We start from the raw sequence: 27,810 nt of genomic DNA, 5'->3' as shown, positions 1-27,810 counted from the left end.
ATACAAGAATGACCAGGGTGAGGTTAGGGCCGGTCAAGGACAGTAGTGGGAACTTGTGTATGGGGTCAGTCGAGGTAGGAGAGGTGATGAATGAATACTTTTCTTCAGTGTTCACCAAGGAGAGGGGCCGTGTTTTTGAGGAAAAGAAGTTGTTACAGGCTAATAGGCTGGAGGAAGTAGATGTTCGGAGGGAGGATGTACTAGCAGTTTTGAATAAACTGAAGATCAATAAGTCCCCTGGGCCTGATGAAATATTTCCTAGGATTCTTTGGGAGGCAAGGGATGAGATTGCAGAGCCTTTGGCTTTGATCTTTGGGTCCTCACTGTCCACTGGGATGGTGCCAGAGGACTGGAGAGTGGCGAATGTTGTTCCTCTGTTTAAGAAAGGGAATAGAAATGACCCTGGTAATTATAGGCCGGTTAGTCTTACTTCGGTGGTTGGTAAGTTGATGGAAAAGGTCCTTGGGGATGGGATTTATGACCATTTAGAAAGATGCAGATTAATCCGGGATAGTCAGCACGGATTCGTGAAGGGCAAGTCGTGCCTCACAAATTTGATAGAATTTTTTGAGGAGGTAACTAAGTGTGTTGATGAAGGTAGGGCAGTTGATGTCATATGCATGGATTTTAGTAAGGCGTTTGATAAGGTCCCCCATGGTCGGCTTATGATGAAAGTAAGGAGGTGTGGGATGGAGGGAAAGTTGGCCGATTGGATAGGTAACTGGCTATCTGATCGAAGACAGAGGGTGGTGGTGGATGGAAAATTTTTGGAATGAAGGCAGGTTGCTAGCGGAGTGCCACAGGGATCAGTGCTTGGTCCTCTGCTATTTGTGATTTTTATTAATGACTTAGAGGAGGGGGCTGAAGGGTGGATCAGTAAATTTGCTGATGACACCAAGATTGGTGGAGTAGTGGATGAGGTGGAGGGCTGTTGTAGGCTGCAAAGGGACATAGATAGGATGCAAAGCTGGGCTGAAAAATGGCAGATGGAGTTTAACCCTGATAAATGTGAGGTGATTCATTTTGGTAGGACTAATTTAAATGTGGATTACAGGGTCAAAGGTAGGCTTCTGAAGACTGTGGAGGAACAGAGAGATCTTGGGGTCCATATCCACAGATCGCTGAAGGTTGCCACTCAAATGGATAGAGCTGTGAAGAAGGCCTATAGTGTGTTAGCTTTTATTAACAGGGGGTTGGAGTTTAAGAGCCGTGGGGTTATGCTGCAACTGTACAGGACCTTGGTGAGACCACATTTGGAATATTGTATGCAGTTCTGGTCACCTCGCTATAAGAAGGATGTGGAAGCGCTGGAAAGAGTGCAGAGGAGATTTACCAGGATGCTGCCTGGTTTGGAGGGTAGGTCTAATGAGGAACGGTTGAGGGAGCTAGGGCTGTTCTCTCTGGAGCGGAGAGGGTTGAGGGGCGACTTAATAGAGGTTTATAAAATGAAGGGGATAGATAGAGTGAACGTTCAAAGACTATTTCCTCGGGTGGATGGAGCTATTACAAGGGGGCATAACTATAGGGTTCATGGTGGGAGATATAGGAAGGATGTCCGAGGTAGGTTCTTTACGCAGAGAGTGGTTGGGGTGTGGAATGGACTGCCTGCAGTGATAGTGGAGTCAGACACTTTAGGAACATTTAAGTGATTATTGGATAGGCACATGGAGCACACCAGGATGATAGGGAGTGGGATAGCTTGATCTTGGTTTCAGATAAAGCTCAGCACAACATCGTGGGCCGAAGGGCCTGTTCTGTGCTGTACTGTTCTATGTTCTATGTTCTGTATCCAGATTCTTCTTCTGAATATGTTTCTCAGGGAAAGCTGGTCTGGCCCAACAAGCATTTGCAATGTGACCAATTGTGCCACAATTATTTAATTGACTCTTCTTGCTGCAGCATTTGCTGGCTGGATGGCCCATTTTGGTACATCTGTGACATGCTTGTTACTGTTTTGACTTCTTATGGGCAGTTCCCAACTTGTGGATCTTCATCCCTTCATTCCTAGCAGTCAATTCCATTGACACTGCAATTTATTTTGCTGTATTTAAAGTTAAATCATGTTCAGTCTGCACTCTTCTTTGGATAGCTTCATTTTGGAAACCACAAACCAGTCGATCTCGAAGAGTGTCTTGTTATGGCTCACAAAATTCAATGTAGGAAAATTATTGGAGAGGATTCTTCGAGACAGAATTTATTCCCACTTGGAATTTATTGGACGTATTAATGAGAGGCAACGTAGTTTTGTGAAAGGGAAGTCGTGTCTCACTAGCTTGATCGAGTTTTTCGAGGAAGTAATGAAGATGATTGATGAGGGTAGGGCAGTGGATGTTGTCTACATGGACTTCAGTAAGGCCTTTGACCAGGTCCCTCGTGGCAGACTGGTGCAGAAGGTGAAGTCGCGTGGGATCAGAGATGAGCTGGCAAGGTGGATATGGGTGTGCAGGTACACAGGTCACTGAAAGTGGCAACACAAGTGGAGAAGGTAGTCAAGAAGGCATACAGCATGCTTGCCTTCATTGGCCGGGGCATTGAGTTTAAAAATTGGCAAGTCATGTTGCAGCTTTCTAGAACCTTCGTTAGGCCGCACTTGGAATATCGTGTTCAATTCTGGTCGCCACACTACCAGAAAGATGTGGAGGCTTTGGAGAGGGTTACAGAAATGATTTACCAAGATGTTGCCTGGTATGGAGGGCATTAGCTATGAAGAGAGGTTGGAGAAACTTGGTTTGTTCTCACTGGAAGGTTGAGGGACGGCTTTAGGAGGTTGAGGGACGACCTGATAGAAGTCTGCAAGATTATGAGAGGCATAGACAGAGTGGATAGTCAGAAGCTTTTTCCCAGGATGGAAGAGTCAATTACTAGGGGGCACAGGTTTAAGGTGCGAGGGGCAAGGTTTAAAGGAGATGTATGAGGCAGATTTTTTACACAGAGGGTGGTGGGTGCCTGGAACTTGCTGCCGGGGAGGTAGTGGAAGCGGATACGGTAGTGGCTTTTAAGGGGCATCTTGACAAATACATGAATAAGATGGGAATAGAGGGATATGGTCCCCGGAAGGGTAGGGGGTTTTAGTTAAGTCGGGCAGCATGGTCAGTGCAGGCTTGGAGGGCCGAAGGGCCTGTTCCTGTGCTGTAATTTTCTTTGTTCTTTGTGTACCAGCCTTTTTAGGTTGCCACAAATTGAGCAATGTTTTCGTCCTCCAATTGATTCATTTGGTGGAACCTGAAACTTTCCATGATGATCAGTGACTTTTAAGAATAATCCCCTTCAAGGATTTTGTCAAGTCATCGTTACGGTTTGTTTCATGGCTTTGCTGAATGAACCCAGTTCCAGAGTAAACTGAAGGTTTTATTTATTGTACTGAGAAATGCTGGTATGATCTCATTTTCAATTTTATTCACTTGTACAAAGTGTTGGAAATGCTCTACATAGGAGCTCCGTGATTCACTTTCTTCAGTGAAAGGACACACAGATCCTAATGGACCCACCATTTCTCTTGTCGGCACTATCAACTCGCGACTGCTCAGTACACACCCTGGTGACCGTTGACCTTATTTATTTTTCAAATGACTCCAGTTGTACAGCAAAGCATCCCTTTTTTTCAAATATACCAGATAAGAAGGAATCTTATCCTTCTGATTGGGGGTGGGATGGAGGCAGGATACCCTTTCTTAAAACCATGCAAACAGTTTTTTTCCTCCTTGATCTTCCTGCAGTGATACTTGAATCTTTTGTTGCTTCTCCAAAACTTTTAATTTTTGAAGTGTGAGGACCCAAATTTTTTTTTTCTCAATGTTCTTGATGAAACAAAATCCTGACGCATCACCAATGTTTTTACTTGTAATGTTCTAACAACATTAGAGGTTGTGGGCTTTAACAAGTAGAAGATGTGGTTTGCACATGTCATGGTGTCATAGAGTCATCCAGCGCAGAAAAAACCCTTCAGCCCATCAAGTCTGCACCCACACTACACTAAAGTCGCGCTAATCCCATTTTCCTGCACTTACCCCATATCCTTGAATGTTATGAGATTTCAGGTGCTCATCCAAATACCTTTTAAAGGTTATAAGGTTTCTGACCTCCACTACCTTCTCAGGCACTGCATTCCAGATTCTCTCAACGCTCTGAGTGAAAACATTTTTTCTCAAATGCCCTCTGAATCTCTTGCCCTTCACCCTAAAACTATGCCTCTCATGATTGATCCCTGAACCAAGGGGAACAGTTACTTCCTATCAGCCTGTCTATGTGCCTCGCAATCTTATTCACCTCAATCAATACCTCTTCAGCCCTCACTGATCTAAAGAAAATAGTCCAAACGATAGTCCCACCTGATAGCTCAAATGCTTCCTCCTGGGGCACATTCTGGTGAACTTACTCTCTACCCCCTGTAGTGCAATCACATCCTTCCTATAGTGAGGTGACCAGAACTGCACACAGTACTCCAATTGTGGCCTAACCAATATTCTATGCAGCTCCAACATTACCTCCTTGCTCTTAAACTCTATGCCATGACTGATAAAAGCAAGTGCTCTGCTCTACCCATCTGACCAAACCATCTATATCTTCCTGTAATCTATGACCTTCTTCACTATTAACCACCCTATCAATCTTGGTGTATTTTGCAAACATGCTTAATAAAGGAAACTATGAAGTGTGAATTGGCCTTGATAGACTGGGGAAAGTTACTTAAAGGGAAGACAGTGGATAAGCAATGGCAAACACTCAAGGAACGCATGGGGGAACTGCAGCAACTGTTTATTCTTGTCTGACACAAAAGCAAAATGGGAAAGAGCCAATCCATGGCTCACCAAGGAAATTAGAGAGAGTATCCCATTGAAGGAAAAAGCGTACTGATTGGCCAAGAAAAATAATAGGTCTGAGGATTGGGAGCAGTTTAGAATTCAGCAAAGAAAGGCCAAAGGATTGATTTAAGAAGGGGAAAATACAGTACGAAAGTAACTGACATTAAGACTGACACTAAGAGTTTCTATAGATATGTGAAGAGAAAGAGGTTGGTGAAGAGAAATGTAGGTCCCCTACAGACGGAAACGGAGGAATGTGTAATAGGGAACAAAGAAATGGCCGAGCAACTGAATACATATTTTAGTTCTGTCATAGAACATAGAACAGTACAGCACAGAACAGGCCCTTCGGCCCACGATGTTGTGCCGACCTTCATCTGAAACCAAGATCAAGCTATCCCACTCCCTACCATCCTGGTGTGCTCCATGTGCCTATCCAATAACCGCTTAAATGTTCCTAAAGTATCTGACTCCACTATCACTGCAGGCAGTCCATTCCACACCCCAACCACTCTCTGCGTGAAGAACCTACCTCTGATATCCTTCCTATATCTCCCACCATGAACCCTATAGTTATGCCCCCTCGTAATAGCTCCATCCACCCGAGGAAATAGTCTTTGAACGTTCACTCGATCTATCCCCTTCATCATTTTATAAACCTCTATTAAGTCTCCCCTCAATCTCCTCCGCTCCAGAGAGAACAGCCCCAGCTCCCTCAACCTTTCCTCATAAGACCGACACTCCAAACCAGGCAGCATCCTGGTAAATCTCCTCTGCACTCTTTCCAGCGCTTCCACATCCTTCTTATAGTGAGGTGACCAGAACTGCACGCAATATTCCAAATGTGGTCTCACCAAGGTCCTGTACAGTTGCAGCATAACCCCACGGCTCTTAAACTCCAACCCCCTGTTAATAAAAGCTAACACACTATATGCCTTCTTCACAGCTCTATCCACTTGAGTGGCAACCTTTAGAGACCTGTGGATATGGACCCCAAGATCTCTCTGTTCCTCCACAGTCTTCAGAACCCTACCTTTGACCCTGTAATCCACATTTAAATTAGTCCTACCAAAATGAATCACCTCACATTTATCAGGGTTAAACTCCATTTGCCATTTTTCAGCCCAGCTTTGCATCCTATCTATGTCTCTATGCAGCCTACAACACCCCTCCACCTCATCCACTACTCCACCAATCTTGGTGTCATCAGCAAATTTACTGATCCACCCTTCAGCCCCCTCCTCTAAGTCATTAATAAAAATCACAAAGAGCAGAGGACCAAGCACCGATCCCTGCGGCACTCCGCTAGCAACCTGCCTCCAGTCCGAAAATTTTCCATCCACCACCACCCTCTGTCTTCGATCAGACAGCCAGTTACCTATCCAATCGGCCAACTTTCCCTCTACCCCACACCTCCTTACTTTCATCATAAGCCGACCATGGGGGACCTTATCAAACGCCTTACTAAAATCCATGTATATGACATCAACCGCCCTACCTTCATCAACACACCTAGTTACCTCCTCAAAAAATTCTATCAAATTTGTGAGGCACGATTTGCCCTTCACAAATCCGTGCTGACTATCCCGGATTAATCCGCATCTTTCTAAATGGTCGTAAATCCCATCCCTAAGGACCTTTTCCATCAATTTACCAACCACCGAAGTCAGACTAATCGGTCTATAATTACCAGGGTCATTTCTATTCCCTTTCTTAAACAGAGGAACAACATTTGCCACTCTCCAGTCCTCTGGCACCATCCCCGTGGACAGCGAGGACCCAAAGATCAAAGCCAAAGGCTCTGCAATCTCATCCCTCGCCTCCCAAAGAATCCTAGGATACATTTCATCAGGCCCAGGGGACTTATCGACCTTCAGTTTATTCAAAACTGCCAGTACATCCTCCCTCCGAACATCTATTTCCTCCAGCCTATTAGTCTGTAACACCTTCTCTTCCTGAAAAACATGGCCCCTCTCCTTGGTGAACACTGAAGAAAAGTATTCATTCATCACCTCGCCTATCTCTACTGATTCCATACACAAGTTCCCACCACTGTCCTTGACCGGCCCTAACCTCACCCTGGTCATTCTTTTATTCCTCACATAAGAGTAAAAAGCCTTGGGGTTTTCCTTGATCCGTCTTCACAAAAGAGGACACAAATCAGATGCCAGAAATGTTGGAGAATGCAAGCTTTAGTGAGAGGGAAGAACTGATGGAGATCAATATTAGTAGAGAAATGGTGCTGGGAAAATTGATGGCATTGAAGGTGGATAAATCTCCAGGGCCTGATAATCTACATCCCAGAGTACTTAAGGAAGTGGCTGTAGAAATAGTGGATGGATTGGTAGTCAGCTTCCAGGATTCTATCGACTCTGGAACAGTCCCTGCAGATTGGAGGGTAGCCAATGTCACTCCAATATTCAAAAAGGGAGGTAGAGAGAAAACAGGGAATTATAGACCAGTAAGTTTAACATCGGCAGTGAAGAAAATTCTCAAACCCATTATCAAGGACTTTATATCAGAGCATTTAGAAAGTAGTGGCAGGATCAGACAGAGTCAGCATGGATTTAAGAAGTGGAAATCATGCTTGAAGATGTAACTAGTAGAGTTGACAAGGGGGAGCAGTTGATGTGGTATATTTGGACTTTCAGAAAGCGTTTGACAAAGTCCCACACAAGAGATTATCGTGCAAGATTAAAGCGCATGGGATTGGGGGAGGTGTATTGAGATGGACAGAAAACTGGTTGGCAGAAAGGTAACAAAGAGTAGGAATTAATGGGTGCTTTTCAAATTGGCAGGCAGTAACTAGTGGGGTGCCACAGGGATCAGTGCTGGGACCCCAGCTATTCACAATATAAATGATTTGGATGAGGGAACAAAATGTAACATCTCAAAGTTTGCAGATGATACCAAATTGGATGAGAGGGTGAACTGTGACAGGGATGCAGAGATCCTTCAGAATGATCTGGACAGGTTGGGTGAGTGGGCAAATCAATGGCTGATGCAGTATAATTTGGATAAAACTTTGGAAGCAAAAACAAGAAGGCAGCTTACTCCCTGAATGGCTGTAAATTGCGAGAGGGGAGTGTGCAGCGGAACCTGGGTGTTCTTGTGCACCAGTCACTGAAGATAAGCGTGCAGGTGCAGCAGGCGGTAAAGAAGGCAAATGGTATGTTTGCCTTCATTGCGAGAGGTTTCGAATACAGGAGCAGGGATGTGTTGTTGCAATTATACAGGGCCTTGGTAAGGCCACACCTAGAATATCGTATGCAGTTTTGGTCTCCTTTTCTGAGGAAGGATGATCTTGCTCTCTCGAGAGTGCCGCGAAGGTTTACCAGGCTGATTCCAGAGATGTATGACGAGAGACTGACTGGGTTAGGATTGTTTTCTCTGGAGTTCAGATAAATGAGGGGGGATCTCATAGAGACTTATAAAATTCTAACAGGACTAGACAGGGTAGATGCAGGGAGGATATTCCCAACGGTGGGGGAGTCCAGAACTCGGAGTCACAGTCTGAGGATTCAGGGTGAGACCATTTAGGACGGAGGTGAGGAGACATTTCTTCTCCCAAAGCGTGGTGAGCCTATGGAATTCATTACCACAGGAAGTAGTTGATACCAAAACATTGAATGCATTCAAGAGGCGGCTGGATATAGCAGTTGGGCGAATGGGATCAAAGGTTATGGGGGAAAAAGCAGGATTAGGCTATTGAGCTGAATGATCACTCATGATCATGATGAGTGGCAGAGCAGGCTCGAAGGTCAAAATGGCCTCCTCTTACTCCTGTCTTCTATGTTTCTATGTCTATGCTTATCATTCCCCCGCCCCCCCCCCAAACCCCCACACATAATCATCGATATTATTTATGTATATAACAAACAACAAGGGACCCAGCACTGAACCTTGTGGTACACCACTTGACACCGGCCTCCAGTCACTCAAATAGTCTTCTACCTTTGTGTCCTATGAATAAGCCAGTTTCAAATCCATCTTGCCAAGATGTAGATCCATCTTGCAAATGTAGCTCTAAGATAGAACTGCCAGACCTCTCCAATGAAATCTGATATATACAATTCAAAATGGATCAATTACAGGTTTTCTTATCAATAACTCACACCTTTCATTAGCTTAAAATCAATCATTTTCAATATACACAAATCAACAATAATACCTGTATCTTAGCCAACTGCATCCTACTCTCTTGCATAATGACATTTTATTAGTCCGTAGAATTTGGAAGCTAACTCCTGACTTGGCTGACCTCACTTCCCATGTTGCCTGATGACCTCAGATGCCAGCCCAGAGTTTAAATGAATGTTCTCATGGGTTCCCTTAAAGGTCACTGCCAAATCAGATTAACACATGACTCCATGCATCTTGCCTGGGTAGTGAATAAACTCTATTCATGAAATATGATTAAGTGTCTTAGATGTTCTCTCCTTACTGACTTACTCCTTACTGACTTACTCTTTACTGATGTGGAGATGCCGGCGTTGGACTGGGGTAAACACAGTAAGAAGTTTAACAACACCAGGTTAAAGTCCAACAGGTTTATTTGGTAGCAAAAGCCACACAAGCTTTCGGAGCTCTAAGCCCCTTCTTCAGGTGAGTGGGAATTCTGTTCACAAACAGAGCTTATAAAGACACAGACTCAATTTACATGAATAATGGTTGGAATGCGAATACTTACAACTAATCAAGAAACAAAACAATGTGAGTGGAGAGAGCATCAAGACAGGCTAAAAAGATGTGTATTGTCTCCAGACAAGACAGCCAGTGAAACTCTGCAGGTCCACGCAACTGTGGGAGTTACAAATAGTGTGACATGAACCCAATATCCCGGTTGAGGCCGTCCTCGTGTGTGCGGAACTTGGCTATCAGTTTCTGCTCAGCGACTCTGCGCTGTCGTGTGTCGCGAAGGCCGCCTTGGAGAACGCTTACCCGAATATCAGAGGCCGAATGCCCGTGACCGCTGAAGTGCTCCCCAACAGGAAGAGAACAGTCTTGCCTGGTGATTGTCGAGCGGTGTTCATTCATCCGTTGTCGCAGCGTCTGCATAGTTTCCCCAATGTACCATGCCTCGGGACATCCTTTCTTGCAGCGTATCAGGTAGACAACGTTGGCCGAATTGCAAGAGTATGTACCGTGTACCTGGTGGATGGTGTTCTCATGTGAGATGATGGCATCTGTGTCGATGATCTGGCACGTCTTTCAGAGGTTGCTGTGGCAGGGTTGTGTGGTGTCATGGTCACTGTTCCCCTGAAGGCTGGGTAGTTTGCTGCGGACAATGGTCTGTTTGAGGTTGTGCGGTTGTTTGAAGGCAAGAAGTGGGGGTGTGGGGATGGCCTTGGCGAGATGTTCGTCTTCATCAATGACAATGTTGAAGGCTCCGGAGGAGATGCCGTAGCTTCTCCGCTCCGGGGAAGTACTGGACAACGAAGGGTACTCTGTCCACTGTGTCCCGTGTTTGTCTTCTGAGGAGGTTGGAGGACCTCTGCAAGACGTGCTGGATCATCGACACAGATGCCATCATCTCACGTGAGAACCACTTCTTGCCTTCAAACAACCACACAACCTCAAACAGACCATTGTCCGCAGCAAACTACCCAGCCTTCAGGAGAACAGTGACCATGACACCACACAACCCTGCCACAGCAACCTCTGCAAGACGTGCCGGATCATCAACATGGATGCCATCATCTCACGTGAGAACACCATCCACCAGGTACACGGTACATACTCTTGCAATTCGGCCAACGTTGTCTACCTGATACGCTGCAAGAAAGGATGTCCCGAGGCATGGTACATTGGGGAAACTATGCAGACGCTGCGACAACGGATGAATGAACACCGCTCGACAATCACCAGGCAAGACTGTTCTCTTCCTGTTGGGGAGCACTTCAGTGGTCACGGTCATTCGGCCTCTGATATTCGGGTAAGCGTTCTCCAAGGCGGCCTTCGCGACACACGACAGCGCAGAGTCGCTGAGCAGAAACTGATAGCCAAGTTCCGCACACACGAGGACGGCCTCAACCGGGATATTGGGTTCATGTCACACTATTTGTAACTCCCACAGTTGCGTGGACCTGCAGAGTTTCACTGGCTGTCTTGTCTGGAGACAATACACATCTTTTTAGCCTGTCTTGATGCTCTCTCCACTCACATTGTTTTGTTTCTTAAAGACTTGATTAGTTGTAAGTATTCGCATTCCAACCATTATTCATGTAAATTGAGTCTGTGTCTTTATAAGCTCTGTTTGTGAACAGAATTCCCACTCACCTGAAGAAGGGGCTTAGAGCTCCGAAAGCTTGTGTGGCTTTTGCTACCAAATAAACCTGTTGGACTTTAACCTGGTGTTGTTAAACTTCTTACTGTGTTTACTCTTTACTGTCAGCTCATGTGCTGCTGCAGGCTCTGGCTCAGAAAGGAGGCAGTGTGGCACCTGTGTCAGGTCCTCATGGACTTGGCCTCTTGTGGCACAGGATGACACCCGCTCTTGGTGGCGGTGAAGGTCATGGCAGTTAACCTTTATGCTGGGACCTCTGGGATTTCGCAGTCCTTGGTCCACAAGTATGTCTGTGAGGTGATGGATGCTCTGTTTGCCCAGGCAGGCCAATGCGTTCATTTCGACATTGGCCAGGCCCAGCAGAAAGCCCAGGCCGCACGCTTTTCCGTTATTGCTGGGATGCCGAATGAGCAGAGTGCAATTGTTTGTATGCACATCACCCTGCGGTCCCTAACATGTCGGGCACTGTGGTTTGTGAACAGGAAGGGGTTCCACTCCCTGAATTGTCAGCTGGTCTGTAACCACGGAGTAAACCTCATGCACGTGTGTGCACACCACCTAGGGAGCATGCACAACAATTTCATTTTGTACAGCTCTGACATCCCCGACCTCTTCAAGAACCAATCCAGGCTCCTGGGAAGGGTCCTGGGGGGTCAAGGGCTACCTGTTAAGTACCTGGCAAATGATGCCAGTATGGAATCCAGAGACCGAGGCAGAGTCTCAGTGCAATGAGGTCCACTCTGCCACCCGGTCCATCATCGACCATCAGGCTTGTCAAGATGCGGTTCCACTGCCTGGACCGTTCTGGTGGGGCCCTCCCGCATCATCGTGGTCTGCTTTGTGTTCCACAATCTGGTGCAGCAGCGGAGAGACTTCCTGGAGTAGGAGGACAGTGACCAGGTGAACACCCCTGGGAAGGACGGGACCCAGGAAGATGTGAAGGTTGACAAGAAGGAGGAGGACACCAAAGAGGATCTGGGGAATGGAGGACAGGCGGCAACAAGGGTTCATTAGGGCAGACTAATGAGGGAGGCTTGCATCACCACAAGGTTCTTCAATCAAGGAGTGTGCGGTGTACCAGCAGCAAACCCCAGTCCCTCCTCCAACCCCTGTCCACAGCCCTGCACCATGGGTCCCTTTAACATTACACCAGGTGATGGGCCTGGGTTGGTCGTGTAAGCAAATTTCTAGTGCAGGCAGGAGAGTGATGGTGACTTGCAATGCGGGGCACTATGATGCTGCCCTGATGCAAAACAAATCTGATTCCTACCTGTTTTCTTCATGCAAACTGGCGCTTGGGCCCACATCTGGGTGGGGGTCAGGGGCATCACCATCGGCGGCAATGCCCTGGAGGTGGGGCGTGGTCCCAGGTTCTGCAGTGCCAGGGTGCCAGGCTGGCACTGCACAAAGGGCACTGCCCCCCGACCACCTGGGGGACTTCAGTGGCCTCCGGTCCCACCAGCGAGGCCATTCCATCAGGTCCCTGTTGGTGGGACCTGCACCAGCAAGGTCATTAAGGCAAGTGAACCCAGACAATTGCCTCTGGGACCCACTAATTACATTTAAATCACAACATAATTATTTAAATCTGCCTTGCTTCCTTCCCAGGCACAAGGCTGATTACGCCGACAGATCAGGGCCGATATCATCGTGAGGCAAGAAACCAGGCGCAAACCCGTTTCTTTCGCTTCTCGCCCCATCTCACAATGATTGACTGACATGATGAGACAGTAAGATCACCCCCCAGGACTCTGCTGAGCTCCTTGCCAATGAGGTGGATGGGGGCAAGGCAGTGGACGTGGTATATATGGATTTTAGTAAGGCGTTTGATAAGGTTCACCATGGTAGGCTTCTGCAGAAAATGCAGATGTATGGGATTGGGGGTGATCTAGGAAATTGGATCAGGAATTGGCTAGCGGATAGGAAACAGAGGGTGGTGGTTGATAGTAAATATTCATCATGGAGTGCGGTTACAAGTGGTGTACCTCAGGGATCTGTTTTGGGGCCACTGCTGTTTGTAATATTTATTAATGATCTGGATGAGGGTATAGTTGGGTGGATTAGCAAATTTGCTGATGACACCAAAGTCGGTGGTGTGGTAGACAGTGAGGAAGGGTGTCGTAGTTTGCAGGAAGACTTAGACAGGTTGCAAAGTTGGGCCGAGAGGTGGCGGATGGAGTTTAATGCGGAGAAGTGTGAGGTAATTCACTTTGGTAGGAATAACAGATGTGTTGAGTATAGGGCTAACGGGAGGACTTTGAATAGTGTGGAGGAGCAGAGGGATCTAGGTGTATGTGTGCATAGATCCCTGAAAGTTGGGAATCAAGTAGATAAGGTTGTTAAGAAGGCATATGGTGTCTTGGCGTTTATTGGTAGGGGGATTGAATTTAGGAGTCGTAGCGTTATGTTGCAACTGTACACAACTCTGGTGCGGCTGCACTTGGAGTACTGTGTGCAGTTCTGGTCCCCACATTACAGGAAGGATGTGGAGGCTTTGGAGAGGGTGCAGAGGAGGTTTACCAGGATGTTGCCTGGTATGGAGGGGAGATCCTATGAGGAGAGGCTGAGGGATTTGGGATTGTTTTCGCTGGAAAGGCGGCGGCTAAGAGGGGATCTTATTGAAACATATAAGATGATTAGAGGTTTAGATAGGGTGGATAGTGATAGCCTTTTTCCTCTGATGGAGAAATCCAGCACGAGGGGGCATGGCTTTAAATTGAGGGGGGGTAGTTATAGAACCGATGTCAGGGGTAGGTTCTTTACCCAGAGGGTGGTGAGGGATTGGAATGCCCTGCCAGCATCAGTAGTAAATGCGCCTAGTTTGGGGGCGTTTAAGAGATCCGTAGATAGGTTCATGGACGAAAAGAAATTGGTTTAGGTTGGAGGGTCACAGTTTTTTTTTTTAACTGGTCGGTGCAACATCGTGGGCCGAAGGGCCTGTTCTGCGCTGTTATGTTCTATGTTCTATAATTGGGAAATCAGATCCATAAATCCATTTTTGATTCCCGTGTGCTGGTGTCAAGTCACTCTCAAGTATCTTACCAATCTCATTACACAAAAGTACCAGTTTAGAACATGAACAATGACTAAAAATATTAATTAGTTGGACAATTACAGGAGTTGGAGGTTTCATAAAATAATTTTTTTATACCACATTTCTGGTTCCAATAAATCATATAGTGATCTGTTAATTATTGTTTTAAAAGATGTTGGTATGAATAAGAAGTAGATGTAGAATTTTTTTGTCATATTATGTTATGCCATGTTATTTGCAATATAATATGCATTTCAGGGTCTTAATGAAAATGTTAACAGTAATTGCATTTTTTGTTTCAGAAAGTAAGCAGTAATATTCGAATAGGAATCATACATAATCCTGAGGCTGAAGTAACAGAAGATAATACTACTATTGCAAAAGCTATTTGGGCTGTACTTCTGACACAGAATGGAAATATTGCAAGAAACTTCATTACCAAGCTGATCAATGAAGAAACTGCAGAAGCACTTGCATCAGGAGCAAAAGTTCTGGAATTTGTTGTTAAAGTTAGTAATTTTAGTTTTTTATAATAATTGTAAACATATTGACTATATGTATATATAAATGTTTCTATAATTGCAACTGTCCAAGAATATTTGCTATTTTATTCTTTATTGTAATGTCAAATTCTACAACATAAAAGGCACACCAGTACTCAGAGACAATGCCACTTTGAAAAAAGTAAACCTTTCTTTACTCACATATATGGTAAATTATTCCAGTTGCAACCTTAATGCAATATGACAGTGAGGAATGCTCACTGTGTCTGAATATCCTTGTTAGTCTCACCACCAGTTTGTTGCTGCAATTATATTATAGAATAATACATAGATTATGCTGGTAATGCACAGCAGGTAAAACAGTGGCCAGAATTCTCGGACCTCACCTGCAGCTCGGATTCTCCAGCTGAGTGCCAAATTTACCATTTCGCTGGTAGTGGTAGTGGTATGTACGAGACCAGAGAATTCTGGGATCTGTGAAGAGGGAAACAGAGTTAATGCTTTGTTAGAGATGTAACAAAAGTTAGAGATGTAACAGGTCTGAAGCAAGTACAAAGACAAGGTTTGCAAGTGTTAATTTTCACATGTCTCACTCCCACAATCAGGAGCGGACACAGGTTCAAGGGTGAGGGGCAGGAGGTTTAGGGGGGATGTGACGAAAAACATTTTTACCCAAAGGATGGTGACGGTCTGGAATGCGCTGCCTGGGAGGGTGGTAGAGGTGGGTTGCCTCACATCCTTTAAAAAGTATCTGGATGAGCACTTGGCACATCATAACTTTCAGGGCTATGGGCCAAGTGCTGGCAGATGGGATTAGAACTAAGGACAAGGAAATTACTGAACAGGAACAGGTCCGTCGGCCCTGCAAGCCTGTGCCGATCATGATGCCCTAACTAAACTAAAGAAAAACCTTCTGCCCTTACTCAGTCCATATCCCTCTATTCCCTCTCTATTCATGTACCCATCCAGGTGCCTCTTAAATGTTGCTAATGTGCCTGCTTTCAGCATTTCTTCTGGCAGTATGTTCCAGGCACTCACTACTCTGTGCGTGAAAAACTTTTCCTGCACATCTCGCCTAAACTTTCCCCTTCTCACCTTGAACTTGTCCCCCTTTGTAATTGACACTTCCACCCTGGGAAAAAGCCTCTGACTATCCACCCTGTCTTGCCTCTCATAATTTTGTAGACCTCTATCAGGTCTACCCTCAGACTCCGTCTTTCAAGTGAAATCAATCCTAGTTTATTCAACCTCACATAACCAACACCCTCAAGACCAGGCAACATCCTAAGGAACTTTCTTTGCACTCTCTCCAAAGCTTTCATGTCCTTCTGGTAGTGTGACGACCAGAACTGCACGCAATACTCCAAATGTGGCCGAACCAAAGTTTTACATACCTGCAACAAGATTTCCCAACTCTTGTACTCAATGCCCCAGCTGATGAAGGCAAGAATGCCATATGCTTTCTTGATCACTTTGGCCACCTATGGCACCACTTTTAGGGAACGGTGAACCTGCACGCCCAGATCTGTCTGTATGTTAATGGTCCTAAGGGTGGGTGGCACGGTGCCACAGTGGTTCACACTGCTGCCTCTCAGCACCAGGGACTTGGGTTCATTTCTGGCCTCAGGCCACTGTCTGTGTGGGTTTCCTCTGGGTGCTCCATTTTCCTCCTACAGTCCAAAGATGTGCGGGTTAGGTTGATTGCCATGCTAAATTGACCCTAGTGTCAGGGGGATTAGCAGGGTAAATATGTGGGGTTATGGGAATAGGGCCTGGGTGGGATTGTTGTCGGTGCAGACTCAATGGGCTAAATGGCCTCCTCCTGCACTGTACAAAGAACAAAGAAAATTGCAGCACAGGAACAGGCCCTTCGGCCCTCCAAGCCTGCACCGACCCATGCTGCCGACTTAACTAAAACCCCCTACCCTCCCTGGGACCATATCCCTCTATTCCCATCCTGTTCATGTACTTGTCAAGACACCCCTTAAAAGTCACTATCGTATCCGCTTCCACTACCTCCCCCGGCAACGAGTTCCAGGCACCCACCACTCTGTGTAAAAAATCTGTCTCATACATCTCCTTTAAACCTTGCCCCTTAAACCTGTGCCCCCTAGGAATTGACTCTTCCACCCTGGGAAAAAGCTTCTGACTATCCACTCTGTCCTTGCTTCTCATAATCTTGTAGACTTCTGCCAGGTCACTCCTCAACCTCCGTCATTCCAGTGAGAACAAACCAAGTTTCTCCAACCTCTCCTCATAGCCAGTGCCCTCCATACTAGGCAACATCCTGGTAAATCTTTTCTGTACCCTCTCCAAAGCCTCCACATCCTTCTGGTAGTGTGGTGACCAGAATTGAACACTATATTCCAAATGCGGCCTAACTAAGGTTCTATAAAGCTGCAACATGACTTGCCAATTGTTAAATTCAATGCCCCGGCCGATGAAGGCAAGCATGCCGTATGCCTTCTTGACTACCTTCTCCATCTGCATTGCCACTTTCAGTGACCAGTGTACCAGTACCCCCAGATCCCTTTGAACAAAGAACAATACAGCATAGGAACAGGCCCTTCGGCCCTCCAAGCCTGCGCCGCTCATGTGCCCACCAGACCATTCTTTTGTATCCCTCTATTCCCAGTCTGTTCATGTAGTTATAGAACAAAGAACAGTACAGCACAGGAAACAGGCCCTTCGGCCTTCCAAGCCTGTGCCGCTCCTTGGTCCAACTAGACCAATCGTTTGTATCCCTCCATTCCCAGGCTGCTCATGTGACTATCCAGGTAAGTCTTAAACGATGTCAGCGTGCCTGCCTCCACCACCCTACTTGGCAGCGCATTCCAGGCCCCCACCACCCTCTGTGTAAAAAACGTCCCTCTTATCTAGATAAGTCTTAAACGATCCCAGCGTGTCTGCCTCAATCACCTTGCTTGGCAGTGCATTCCAGGCCCCCACCACCCTCTGTGTAAAATACGTCCCCCTGACATCTGTGTTGAACCTTGCCTCCCTCACCTTGAACCCGTGACCCCTTGTGTTCGTCACCTCCGACCTGGGAAAAAGCTTCCCACTGTTCACCCTATCTATGCCCTTCATAATTTTATACACCTCTATTAGGTCGCCCCTCATCCTCCGTCTTTCCAGGGAGAACAACCCCAGTTTACCCAATCTCTCCTCATAGCTAAGACCCTCCATACCAGGCAACATCCTGGTAAACCTTCTCTGTACTATCTCCAAAGCCACCACGTCCTTCTGGTAGTGTGGCGACCAGAACTGGACGCAGTAATCCAAATGTGGCCTAACCATCGTTCTATACAGCTGCAACATCATATGCCAACTTTTATATTCTATGCCCCATCCAATAAAGGCAAGCATGCCATATGCCTTCTTGACCACCCTCTCCACCTGTGCTGCCACCTTTAAGGATCTGTGGACTTGTACACCCAGGTCCTTCTGTGTGTCTATACTCCTGATGGTTCTGCCATTTATTGTATAGCTCCCCCTTACATTAGATCTACCGAAATGCATCACTTCGCATTTGTCTGGATTAAATTCCATCTGCCATTTCTCCGCCCAATGTTCCAGCCTATCTATATCCTGTTGTATTCTCTGACAATGTTCATCACTATCCGCAACTCCAGCAATCTTTGTGTTGTCCGCAAACTTGCTGATCACACCAGCTACATCTTCCTCCAAATCATTTATATATATCACAAACAGCAGAGGTCCCAGTACAGAGCCCTGCGGAACACCACTAGTCACAGACCTCCAACCGGAAAAAGACCCCTCCACTGTTACCCTCTGTCTTCTATGGCTAAGCCAGTTCTCCACCCATCTAGCTAGCTCACCTTTTATCCCGTGAGATTTAACCTTTTGCACCAGCCTGCCATGAAGGGCCTTGTCAAACGCTTTACTAAAATCCATATAGACGACATCCATGGCCCTTGCCTCGTCAATCGTTTTTGTCACCTCCTCAAAAAACTCAACCAAATTTGTGAGGCATGACCTCCCTCGTACAAAACCATGCTGTCTATCGCTAATGAGATTATTCAGTTCTAAATGCGCATATATCCTATCTCTAAGAATCTTCTCCAACAACTTTCCTACCATGGACGTCAAGCTCACCGGCCTATAATTACCCGGGTTATCCTTGCTACCCTTCTTAAATAACGGAACCACATTTGCCATCCTCCAATCCTTTGGGACCTCACCTGTGTCCAGTGAAGAGACAAAGATTTCTGTTAGAGGCCCAGCAATTGCATCTCTTGCCTCCCTGAGGAGTCTAGGATAGATGCCATCTGGCCCTGGGGATTTGTCTGTCTTAATGTTTCCTAAAAAACACTTCCTCCCTTGTAATTGAGATTTTTTCTAATGGGTCAACACATCTCTCTAAGACACTACCAGTCAACATGTCCCTCTCCTTTGTGAATACTGATGCAAAGTATTCGTTTAGGATCTCACCTACTTCCTTTGGTTCTAAGCATAATTCCCCTCCTTTGTCCCTGAGATTCTTTCCCTAACAACCCTCTTGTTCCTAACGTATGTATAAAATGCCTTAGGATTCTCCTTAATCCTGTCTGCTGAGGACATTTCGTGATCCCTTTTTGCCCTTCTAACTCCCTGTTTGAGTTCTTTTCTACTTTCTCTGTATTCCTCCAGTGCTCCATCTGTTTTTAGCTGCCTGGACCTCATGTATGCCTCTTTTTTCTTTTTGATTAGACCCACAATTTCACTGATTAGACCCACAATTTGCCCATGAATACTCTTCAGGGTTCTGCCATTTACTGTATATTTCCTATCTGTATTAGATCTTCCAAAATGCATTACCTCACATTTGTAGGGATTCTATGGTTCCGCCATTTACAGTATAATTCGCAACTAAATTTGATCATCCAAAATTAATCACCTCACGTTTGTCTGGATTAAACTCCATCTGCCGTTTCTGTGTCCAAGTCTACAATCTTTTTTTATATTTTGTTGCACCCTCTAACAATCCTGGCACTGTCAACAACTCCACCAATCTTCGTGTCATCCGCAAACTTACTAATCAGACATCCCACATTTTCCTCCAAATCATTTATATATACTACAAACAACAGAGACCCCAGCATTGATCCCTGCGGAATGCCCCTAGCAGCAGATCTCTATTCTGAAAGATACCCTTCCACCGCTACTTTCTGTCTTCTATAACTAAGCCAGTTCTGCATCCATCCAGCCAGCCCACTCTGAATCCCATGTGATTCTCAAACTTTCATGGGAGTCTAAAACTAGAGGGCACAGGTTTAAGGTGAGAGGGGAGAGATACAAAAGGGTCCAGAGGGGCAATCTTTTCACACACAGGGTGGTGAGTGTCTGGAAGGAGCTCCCAGAGGTAGTAATAGAGGCAGGTACAGTTTTGTCTTTTAAAAAGCACTTAGATAGTTGCATGGGTAAGGTGGGTATAGAGGGATTTGGGCCAAATGTAGGCAATTGGTGCTAGCTTAGTGGTTAAAAAAGGGCAGCATGGACAAGTTGGGCTGAAGGACCTGTTCCCATGCTTTGATTTTTGTTTTTGTACCAGTCTGCCATGTGGGACCTTGTCAAACACCTTACTAAAGTCCATATACACCACATCCACAGCGCTTCCTTCATCGATTATCTTTGTCACCTCTTCAAAAAACTCAATCAAGTTGGTGAGACATGATCTTACCCGTACAAAGCTATGCTGCCTGTCATTAACTAGTCCATTAGGTGGAAGTTCCGGTCTTTCTAATGTGTTGGTGCGAACTCGATGGGTCGAAGGGCCTTTTATGCGCTTTCTGATTTTATAAATCTGAACTCAAACCAAATCCTATCAGCCTTTGCTGCCTGACTTACGATTGTTCCTAATATAGTAACACCTCAATTTTAAAATTCTCAGCCAAAGTTCCTCAGCCGTCCACGTGCCCTCCCCACCCCCCATTGCTGAAAGCAAGGACGGAGAAGTTAGCGCTCAGCCAAATCTCTGTTCGCTGCAGTGGGAAGTTTAACAACACCAGGTTAAAGTCCAACAGGTTTATTTGGTAGCAAAAGCCACACAAGCTTTCGAGGCTCTGAGCCCCTTCTTCAGGTGAGTGGGAATGAATTCCCACTCACCTGAAGAAGGGGCTCAGAGCCTCGAAAGCTTGTGTGGCTTTTGCTACCAAATAAACCTGTTGGACTTTAACCTGGTGTTGTTAAACTTCTTACTGTGTTTACCCCAGTCCAACGCCGGCATCTCCACATCATGGCTGCAGTGGAACCAGAGAATCCCATCAGTGTGAACAGCCGTAGAATTCCCCCCCCCCCCCTCCCCATCTTCATTTTAAAATCCTCTCTTTGCTGTGCCCCTCAGTAGCTCTGTAATCTCTTACAGTCTAAAGTTCCTCCTGCTCATAGAACTTGCAAGGTCAGGGAGAAGTGTGCCATGTGTGAAGGGTTTTCTTTTATTCATTCAAAGGGTGTAGATTCTGCTTTCTAGGCTAGCATTCATTGCCCATCCCTAACTGCCCTTGACAGGTGGTGTAGGTATACCCACAGTGCTGTTAGTAGGGGGTTCCAGTGAAGGAACAGCAATATATTGCCAAGTCAGGATGGTGAGTGGCTTGGAGAAGAACTACCAGGTGATGGTGTTCCCATGAATTTGCTGCTCTTGTCCTTCTAAGTGGGAGTGGTTGTGGGTTTCGAATTTGCTGCCTAAGGAGCCTTTGCGAGTTCCTGTAGGCCATCTTGTAGATGGTCACACTGCTGCTACTGGGCACTGGTGATGGAGGGAGTAAATGTTTGTGGAAGGGATGCCAATCAAGCAGACTGCATTAGGAAGTGCAGGAATCTCCTGTTGCCATTCCACTGCAAAACAATTATACCGCTTTGGGTACTGTCGAGGGGAATGGCCTCTCGGTGTGTGGGTGGGAAAGCAGCAAACTTGTTGCACCACGGTTGGCTCTGCCACAGAGACGAGGAGTAAAAAGTGTGGTAATGCAATAGTTATCGGGGATTCAATTGTCAGGGGGACAGTCATCTCTGTGGCTGCAAAGGAGATTCCAGGATGGTGTGTTGCCTTGCTGGTTCTAGGGTCAAGGATATCTTGGAGTGGTTACAGGAAAATCAGTGAATGGTTCATGGTTGTGGTACACATTCGTGCCAATGACACAGGTCAGTGGCTCACCTGAGGAAGGAGCAGCGCTCCAAAAGCTCGTGATTCCAAATAAACCTGTTAGACTTTAACCTGGTGTTGTGAGACTTCATACTGTGCCCACCCCAGTCCAACGCCGGCATCTCTACATCATGGTGCATATAGGCACCAGCGATATAGGTAAAAAACGGGATGAGGTCCTACAAGCTGAATTTAGGGTGTTAGCAATTAAACTAAAAAGTAGGACCTCAAAGGTAGTAATCTCAGGATTGCTACTAGTGTCATGTGCTAGTCAGAGTAAGAATGTCAGGATAGCTAAGATGAATACGTGGCTTTAGAGGTGGTACAAGAGGGAGTGATTCAAATTCCTGGGACATTGGAACCGGTTCTGGAGGAGGTGGGACCAGTACAAATCGGACGGTCTGTACCTAGGTAGAACTGCAACCAATGTCCAATGGGGTTGTTGGGGAGGCTTTAAACTAATGTGGCAGGGGATGGGAACCGATGCAGGAAGTCAGAGGGAAGTAAAGTGGGGAACAGAAACAAAAGACAGTAAGGAGAAAAGTGAAAGGCAGAGAAACCAAAGTCAAAAATCAAAAAGGCCACAGTACAGAGTACAGAGACTTGAAGAATTCAGTGAATGAGTCCAGTAAGGCTAAGATAAATAAAACACAGGCAGAGTGTACAAAACATGACCAGTCAGATGGTCTGAGAAAGCAGGGCAGGGAGCAAAGGAAGTCGAGATTAAACTGCATTTATTTCAATTCCTGATGGGCAAGGCAGATGAACTGAGGGCATGGATGGGTACATGGGACTGGCAAATTATAGGTATTACTGACACGTGGCTAAGGGAAGGGCAGGACTGGCAGCTCAATGTTCCAGGGTACAGATCTATAGGAAAGATAGAACAGGAAGTAAGAGAGGAGGGGGAGTTGTGATTTTGATTCGGGAGAACATCACGCCCGTTTCCTCCCATAGTCAAAGATGTGCAGGTTAGATTGATGCTAGTGTCGGGGGATTAGCAGGGTAAATATGTGGGGTTACAGCAATAGGACCTGGATGGGATTGTGGTCGGTGCATACTCGATGGGCCAAATGGCCTCCTTCAAAACTGTAGGGATTCTATGATCACAGCAGTCCTGAGAGGGGATATATCTGAGTGTTCGCCCATTGAGTCCATATGGCAAAATAAGAAGGGGGAGATCACTTTGATAGGATTCTACTACAGGTCCCCAAATAGTCAGCAGGAAATTGAGGAGCAAATATGTAAGGAGAGTACAGATCGCTGCAAGAAAAATAAGGTGGTAATAGTAATAGGGCGGCACGGTAGCACAGTGGTTAGCACTGCTGCTTCACAGCTCCAGGGTCCCGGGTTCGATTCCCGGCTCAGGTCACTGTCTGTGTGGAGTTTGCACATTCTCCTCGTGTCTGCGTGGGTTTCCTCTGGGTGCTCCGGTTTCCTCCCACAGTCCAAAGATGTGCGGGTTAGGTTGATTGGCCAGGTTAAAAATAATTGCCCCTTAGAGTCCTGGGATGTGTAGGTTAAAGGGATTAGCGGGTAAATATGTGGGGGTAGGGCCTGGGTGGGATTGTGGTCGGTGCAGACTCGATGGGCCGAATGGCCTCCTTCTGCACTGTAGGGTTTCTATGATTTCTATGATAGTCGGGGACTTTAACACTCCCAATATTGATTGGGATATCTGCAGCATTAGGGGCTTGAATGGAGAGAAATTTGAGTGTATTCAGGAGGAATTTCTCATTCAGTATATGGATGGCCCGACTAGAGAGGAGTCAAAACTTGACCTCCTCTTGAGAAATAAGGAAGGGTAGGTGACAGAAGTGGTAGTGAGGGATCACTTTGGGATCAATGACCATAAGTTTTAAGATAGCTATGGAGAATGATAGGACTGGCCCAAAAGTTAAAATTCTAAATTGGGACAAAGCCAATTTTGATGGTATTAGACAGGAACTTTTAAAAGTTGATTGGGGTGTCTGTTCACAGGTCTGGTAAGTGGGAGGCTTTCAAAAGTGTGTTCACCAGAATTCAGTGTAAGTACATTCCTTTCTGAGTGAAGGGCAAGGCTGGTAGAAGTAGGGAACCCTGCTTGACTCAGGATATTGAGGCCCTGGTCAAAAAGAAGAAGGAGGCATATGACATGCATAGGCAGCTGGAATCAAGTAGATCCCTTGAAGAGTATAGAAGTTCATAGAATCCCTACAGTGCATAAGGAGGCCATTCGGCCCATCAAGTCTGCACCTACCACAATCCCACCCAGCCCCTTTAATGTAGCCCCACGCATTTGCCCTGCTAGTTCCCCTGACACAAGGGGCAACTTACCATGGCCAATCAACCTAACCCACACATCTTTGGATTGTGGGAGGAAATCGGAGTACCCGGAGGAAACCCACACAGATACGAGGAGAATGTACAAACTCCACACAGACAGTGACCCAAGGCAGGAATCGAACCTGGGTTGGAGTAGAGCTAATCGAGAAATCAGGAGAGCAAAAAGAGGTCATGAGATTGCTTTAGCACATAAGACAAAGGAGGATCCAAAGGGCTTCTCAAATGCATGAAGGGCAAAAGAGTAACTCGGGAGAGAGTATGATCAACAAGGTCATCTCTATGCGGATTCACAAGAGATGAATATTTCTCATCAGTATTTACTGTTGAGAAAGGCATGGGTATTAGGGAACTTGGGGAAATAAATAGTGATGTCTTGAGTAATGTACATATTACAGAGAAGGAGGTGCTGGTAGTCTTAAAGTGCATCAAGGTAGATAAATCCCCGGGACCTGATGAAATGTATCCATACCAGGATCCAGGGTTAGGTTGCCAAATGGATACAAAATTGGCTTGATGATAGAAGACAGAGTGGTTGTAGAGGGTTGTTTTTCCAAACTGGAGGTCTGTGACCACCAGCATACTTCAGGGGTCGGTGCTGGGTCCACTATTATTTTTAATTTTTATTAATGAATTGGATGAGAATTTAGTAGACATGGTTAGTAAGTTTGCAGATGACATCAAGATTGGTGGCATAGTGGACAGTGAAGAAGATTATCTAGGATTGCAACGGGATCTTGATCAATTGGGCCAGTGGGCCGATGAATAGCAGATGGAGTTTAGTTTAGATAAACGGGAGGTGATGCATTTTGGTTTCATTGGTCAGAACACTGAATACAGGAGTTGGGACGCCTTGTTGAAGTTGTACGGCCACACTTGGAATACTGTGTACAGTTCTGGTCATCCTATTATAGAAAGGATATTATGAAATAGAAAGAGTGCAGAAAAGATTTACCAAGATTTCACAAAAGATTTGAGTTATGAGAGTCTGGATAGACTGGGACTTTTTTCCCCTGGAGTGTAGGAGGTTTACATAAGAAATAGGAGCAGGAGTAGGCCATCTAGCCACTCAAGCCTGCTCTGTCATTCAATAAGATCATGGCTGATCTGATAGTGGGTTCAGTTCCACTTACCCGCCCGCTCCCCATAACCCTTAATTCCCTTAATGGTTACAAATCTATCTATCTGTGACTTAAACACATTTAACGAGGTAGCCTCTACTGCTTCATTGGGCAGAAAATTCCAAATATTCACTACCCTCTGGGAGAAGAAGTTCCTCCTCAACTCTGTTCTAAATTGACTCCCCCGTATTTTGAGGCTATGCCCCCTAGTTCTTGTTTCCATTGTAAGTGGAAATAACATTGCTGATTCTACCCTGTCTAGCCCCTTCATTATCTTATATGTCTCTATAAGATCTCCCCTCAACCTTCTAAACTCCAATGAGTACAGGCCCAGTCTACTCAATCTCTCCTAATAAGCTAACCCCTTCATCTCTGGAATCAACCTGGTGAACCTTCTCTGTACCCCCTCCAAAGCTAATATATCCTTTCTTAAATAAGGGGACCAAAATTGTACACAGTACTCTAGGTGTGGCCTCACCAGCACCTTGTACAGTTGCAGCATGACCTCCCTGCTTTTATACCCCATCCCTCTCGCGATAAAGGCCAACATTCCATTTGCCTTCTTGATTACCTGCTGCACCCGCAAACTGAATTTCTGTGATTCATGCACAAGGACCCCCAGGTCCCTCTGCACAGTAGCATGTTGTAATTTTTCACCATTTAAATAGTAGTCCATTTTACTATTATTCCTTCCAAAGTGGATAACCTCACACTTACCAACGTTATACTCCATCTGCCAGATCCTTGCCCACTCACTTAGCCTATCCAAATCTCTCTGCAGACTCTCTGTGTCCTCCACGCAATTTGCTTTCCCACTCATCTTTCTGTCATCCGCAAACTTTGTTACCCTACACTCGGTCCCCTCCTCCAGATCGTCTATGTATATGGTAAATAGTTGAGGCCCCAGCACCGATCCCTGCGGCACGCCACTAGTCACTGATTGCCAACCAGAAAAGCACCCATTTATTCCGACTCTCTGCTTTCTGTTAGATAGCCAATCCTCAATCCACGCTAACACTTTACCCCCAACTCCGTGTACCTTTATCTTATGCAGCAACCTTTTGTGAGGCACCTTATCGAATGCCTTCTGGAAATCTAAATACACCACATCCACTGGTTCCCCTCTGTCGTTATATCCTCAAAAAATTCCAGTAAATTAGTCAAACATGACTTTCCCTTCATGAATCCATGCTGCGTCTGCTTGATTGAACCATTCTTTTCCAGGTGTCCTGCTATTTCTTCCTTAATGATAGATTCCAGCATTTTCCCAACTACGGATGTTAAGCTAACCGGCCTGTAGTTACCCGCCTTTTGTCTACCTCCTTTTTTAAACAGTGGCGTTACATTAGCTGTTTTCCAATCAGCTGGCACCTCCCCAGGTTTAACAACACCATGTTAAAGTTCAACAGATGTATTTGGTAGCAAAAGCCACACAAGCTTTCGGAGCCTTAAGCCCCTTCTTCAGGTGAGTGGGAATTCTGTTCACAAACAGGGCATATAAAGACACAAACTCAATTTACATGAATAATTGTTGGAATGCGAATACTTACAGCTAATCAAGTCTTTAAGATACAAACAATGTGAGTGGAGAGAGCATCAAGACAGGCTAAAGAGATGTGTATTGTCTCCAGACAGGACAGCCAGTGAGACTCTGCAGGTCCAGGCAGGCTGTGGGGATTACAAATAGTGTGACATGAACCCAATATCCCGGTTGAGGCCGTCCTCATGTGTGTGGAACTTGGCTATCAGTTTCTGCTCAGTGACTCTGCACCGTCGTGTGTCGGGAAGGCCACCTTGGAGAACTTCTCCAAGGTCAACATCTTTTCCCAAAGGTAGAGGAGTCTAAAACTAGAGGGCATATGTTTAAGATGAGAGGGGAGAGATCCAAAAGGGTCCAGTGAGGCAATCTTTTCACACAGAGAGTGGTGAGTGTCTGCAATGAGCTGCCAGAGGCAGTAGTAGTAGCGGGTACAATTTTGTCCTTTAAAAAACATTTAGAGAGTTACATGGGTAAGCTGAGTAGAGAGGGATATAAGCCAAATGCGGGCAATTGACACTTGCTTAGTGATAAAAACTTGGCAGCATGGACAAGTTGGGCCAATGGGCCTGTTTCCATGCTGTAAACCTCTATGACGTGGCTGCAGGGTGACCAGGGATGGGAACTGAACATCCAGGGGCAATCAGTATTTAGGAAGGACAGACAAAAAGGTAAAGTCAGTGGAGTTGCATTGCTGGTTAAAGAGGAAATTAACACCATTCTGAAGAAGGATATTAGCTCCAACAAGTTGGAATTTATATGGGTAGAGCTAAAAAAACACCAAGGGACAAAAAATATTAGTGCTGATGTTGCGAATGACAAACAGAAAATTTGAGATGCATGTGATAAAGAACACCTGTAATTATGGGTGAATTTAATCTGCATATAGATTGGGCAAATCAAATTGGTCACAATATTGTGGAGGAAGAATTCCTGCAGTGAAGATGGGATGGGTTTCTGGACCAATACGTTGAGCAGCCAAGTAGACAGCATGCCATTTTAGAATGGGTATTGTGTAATGAAAAAGGAATAATTGGCAATCTAGTTGTGAAAGTCCCCTT

General features: G+C 45.7%; 1 protein-coding gene across 2 annotated transcripts in view; it reads left to right on the top strand.

Annotated features, from left to right (window-relative positions):
• uggt2 (UDP-glucose glycoprotein glucosyltransferase 2) overlaps positions 1-27,810 on the top strand; it is a 608,113-nt gene that overhangs the window by 381,770 nt on the left and 198,533 nt on the right. For both annotated transcript variants that reach the window (XM_078221650.1, XM_078221652.1), the window contains one exon: positions 14,425-14,631. In XM_078221650.1, coding sequence (XP_078077776.1) covers positions 14,425-14,631 — 207 coding nt within the window. The remainder of the gene's footprint in view (positions 1-14,424; positions 14,632-27,810) is intronic.

The sequence above is a fragment of the Mustelus asterias genome, chromosome 10 (assembly GCF_964213995.1).
Source record: "Mustelus asterias chromosome 10, sMusAst1.hap1.1, whole genome shotgun sequence".
Taxonomy (NCBI): Eukaryota; Metazoa; Chordata; class Chondrichthyes; order Carcharhiniformes; family Triakidae; genus Mustelus; species Mustelus asterias.
Note: the sequence above shows the minus strand (reverse complement) of the source record. Positions and strands in the feature narration are given on the sequence as shown.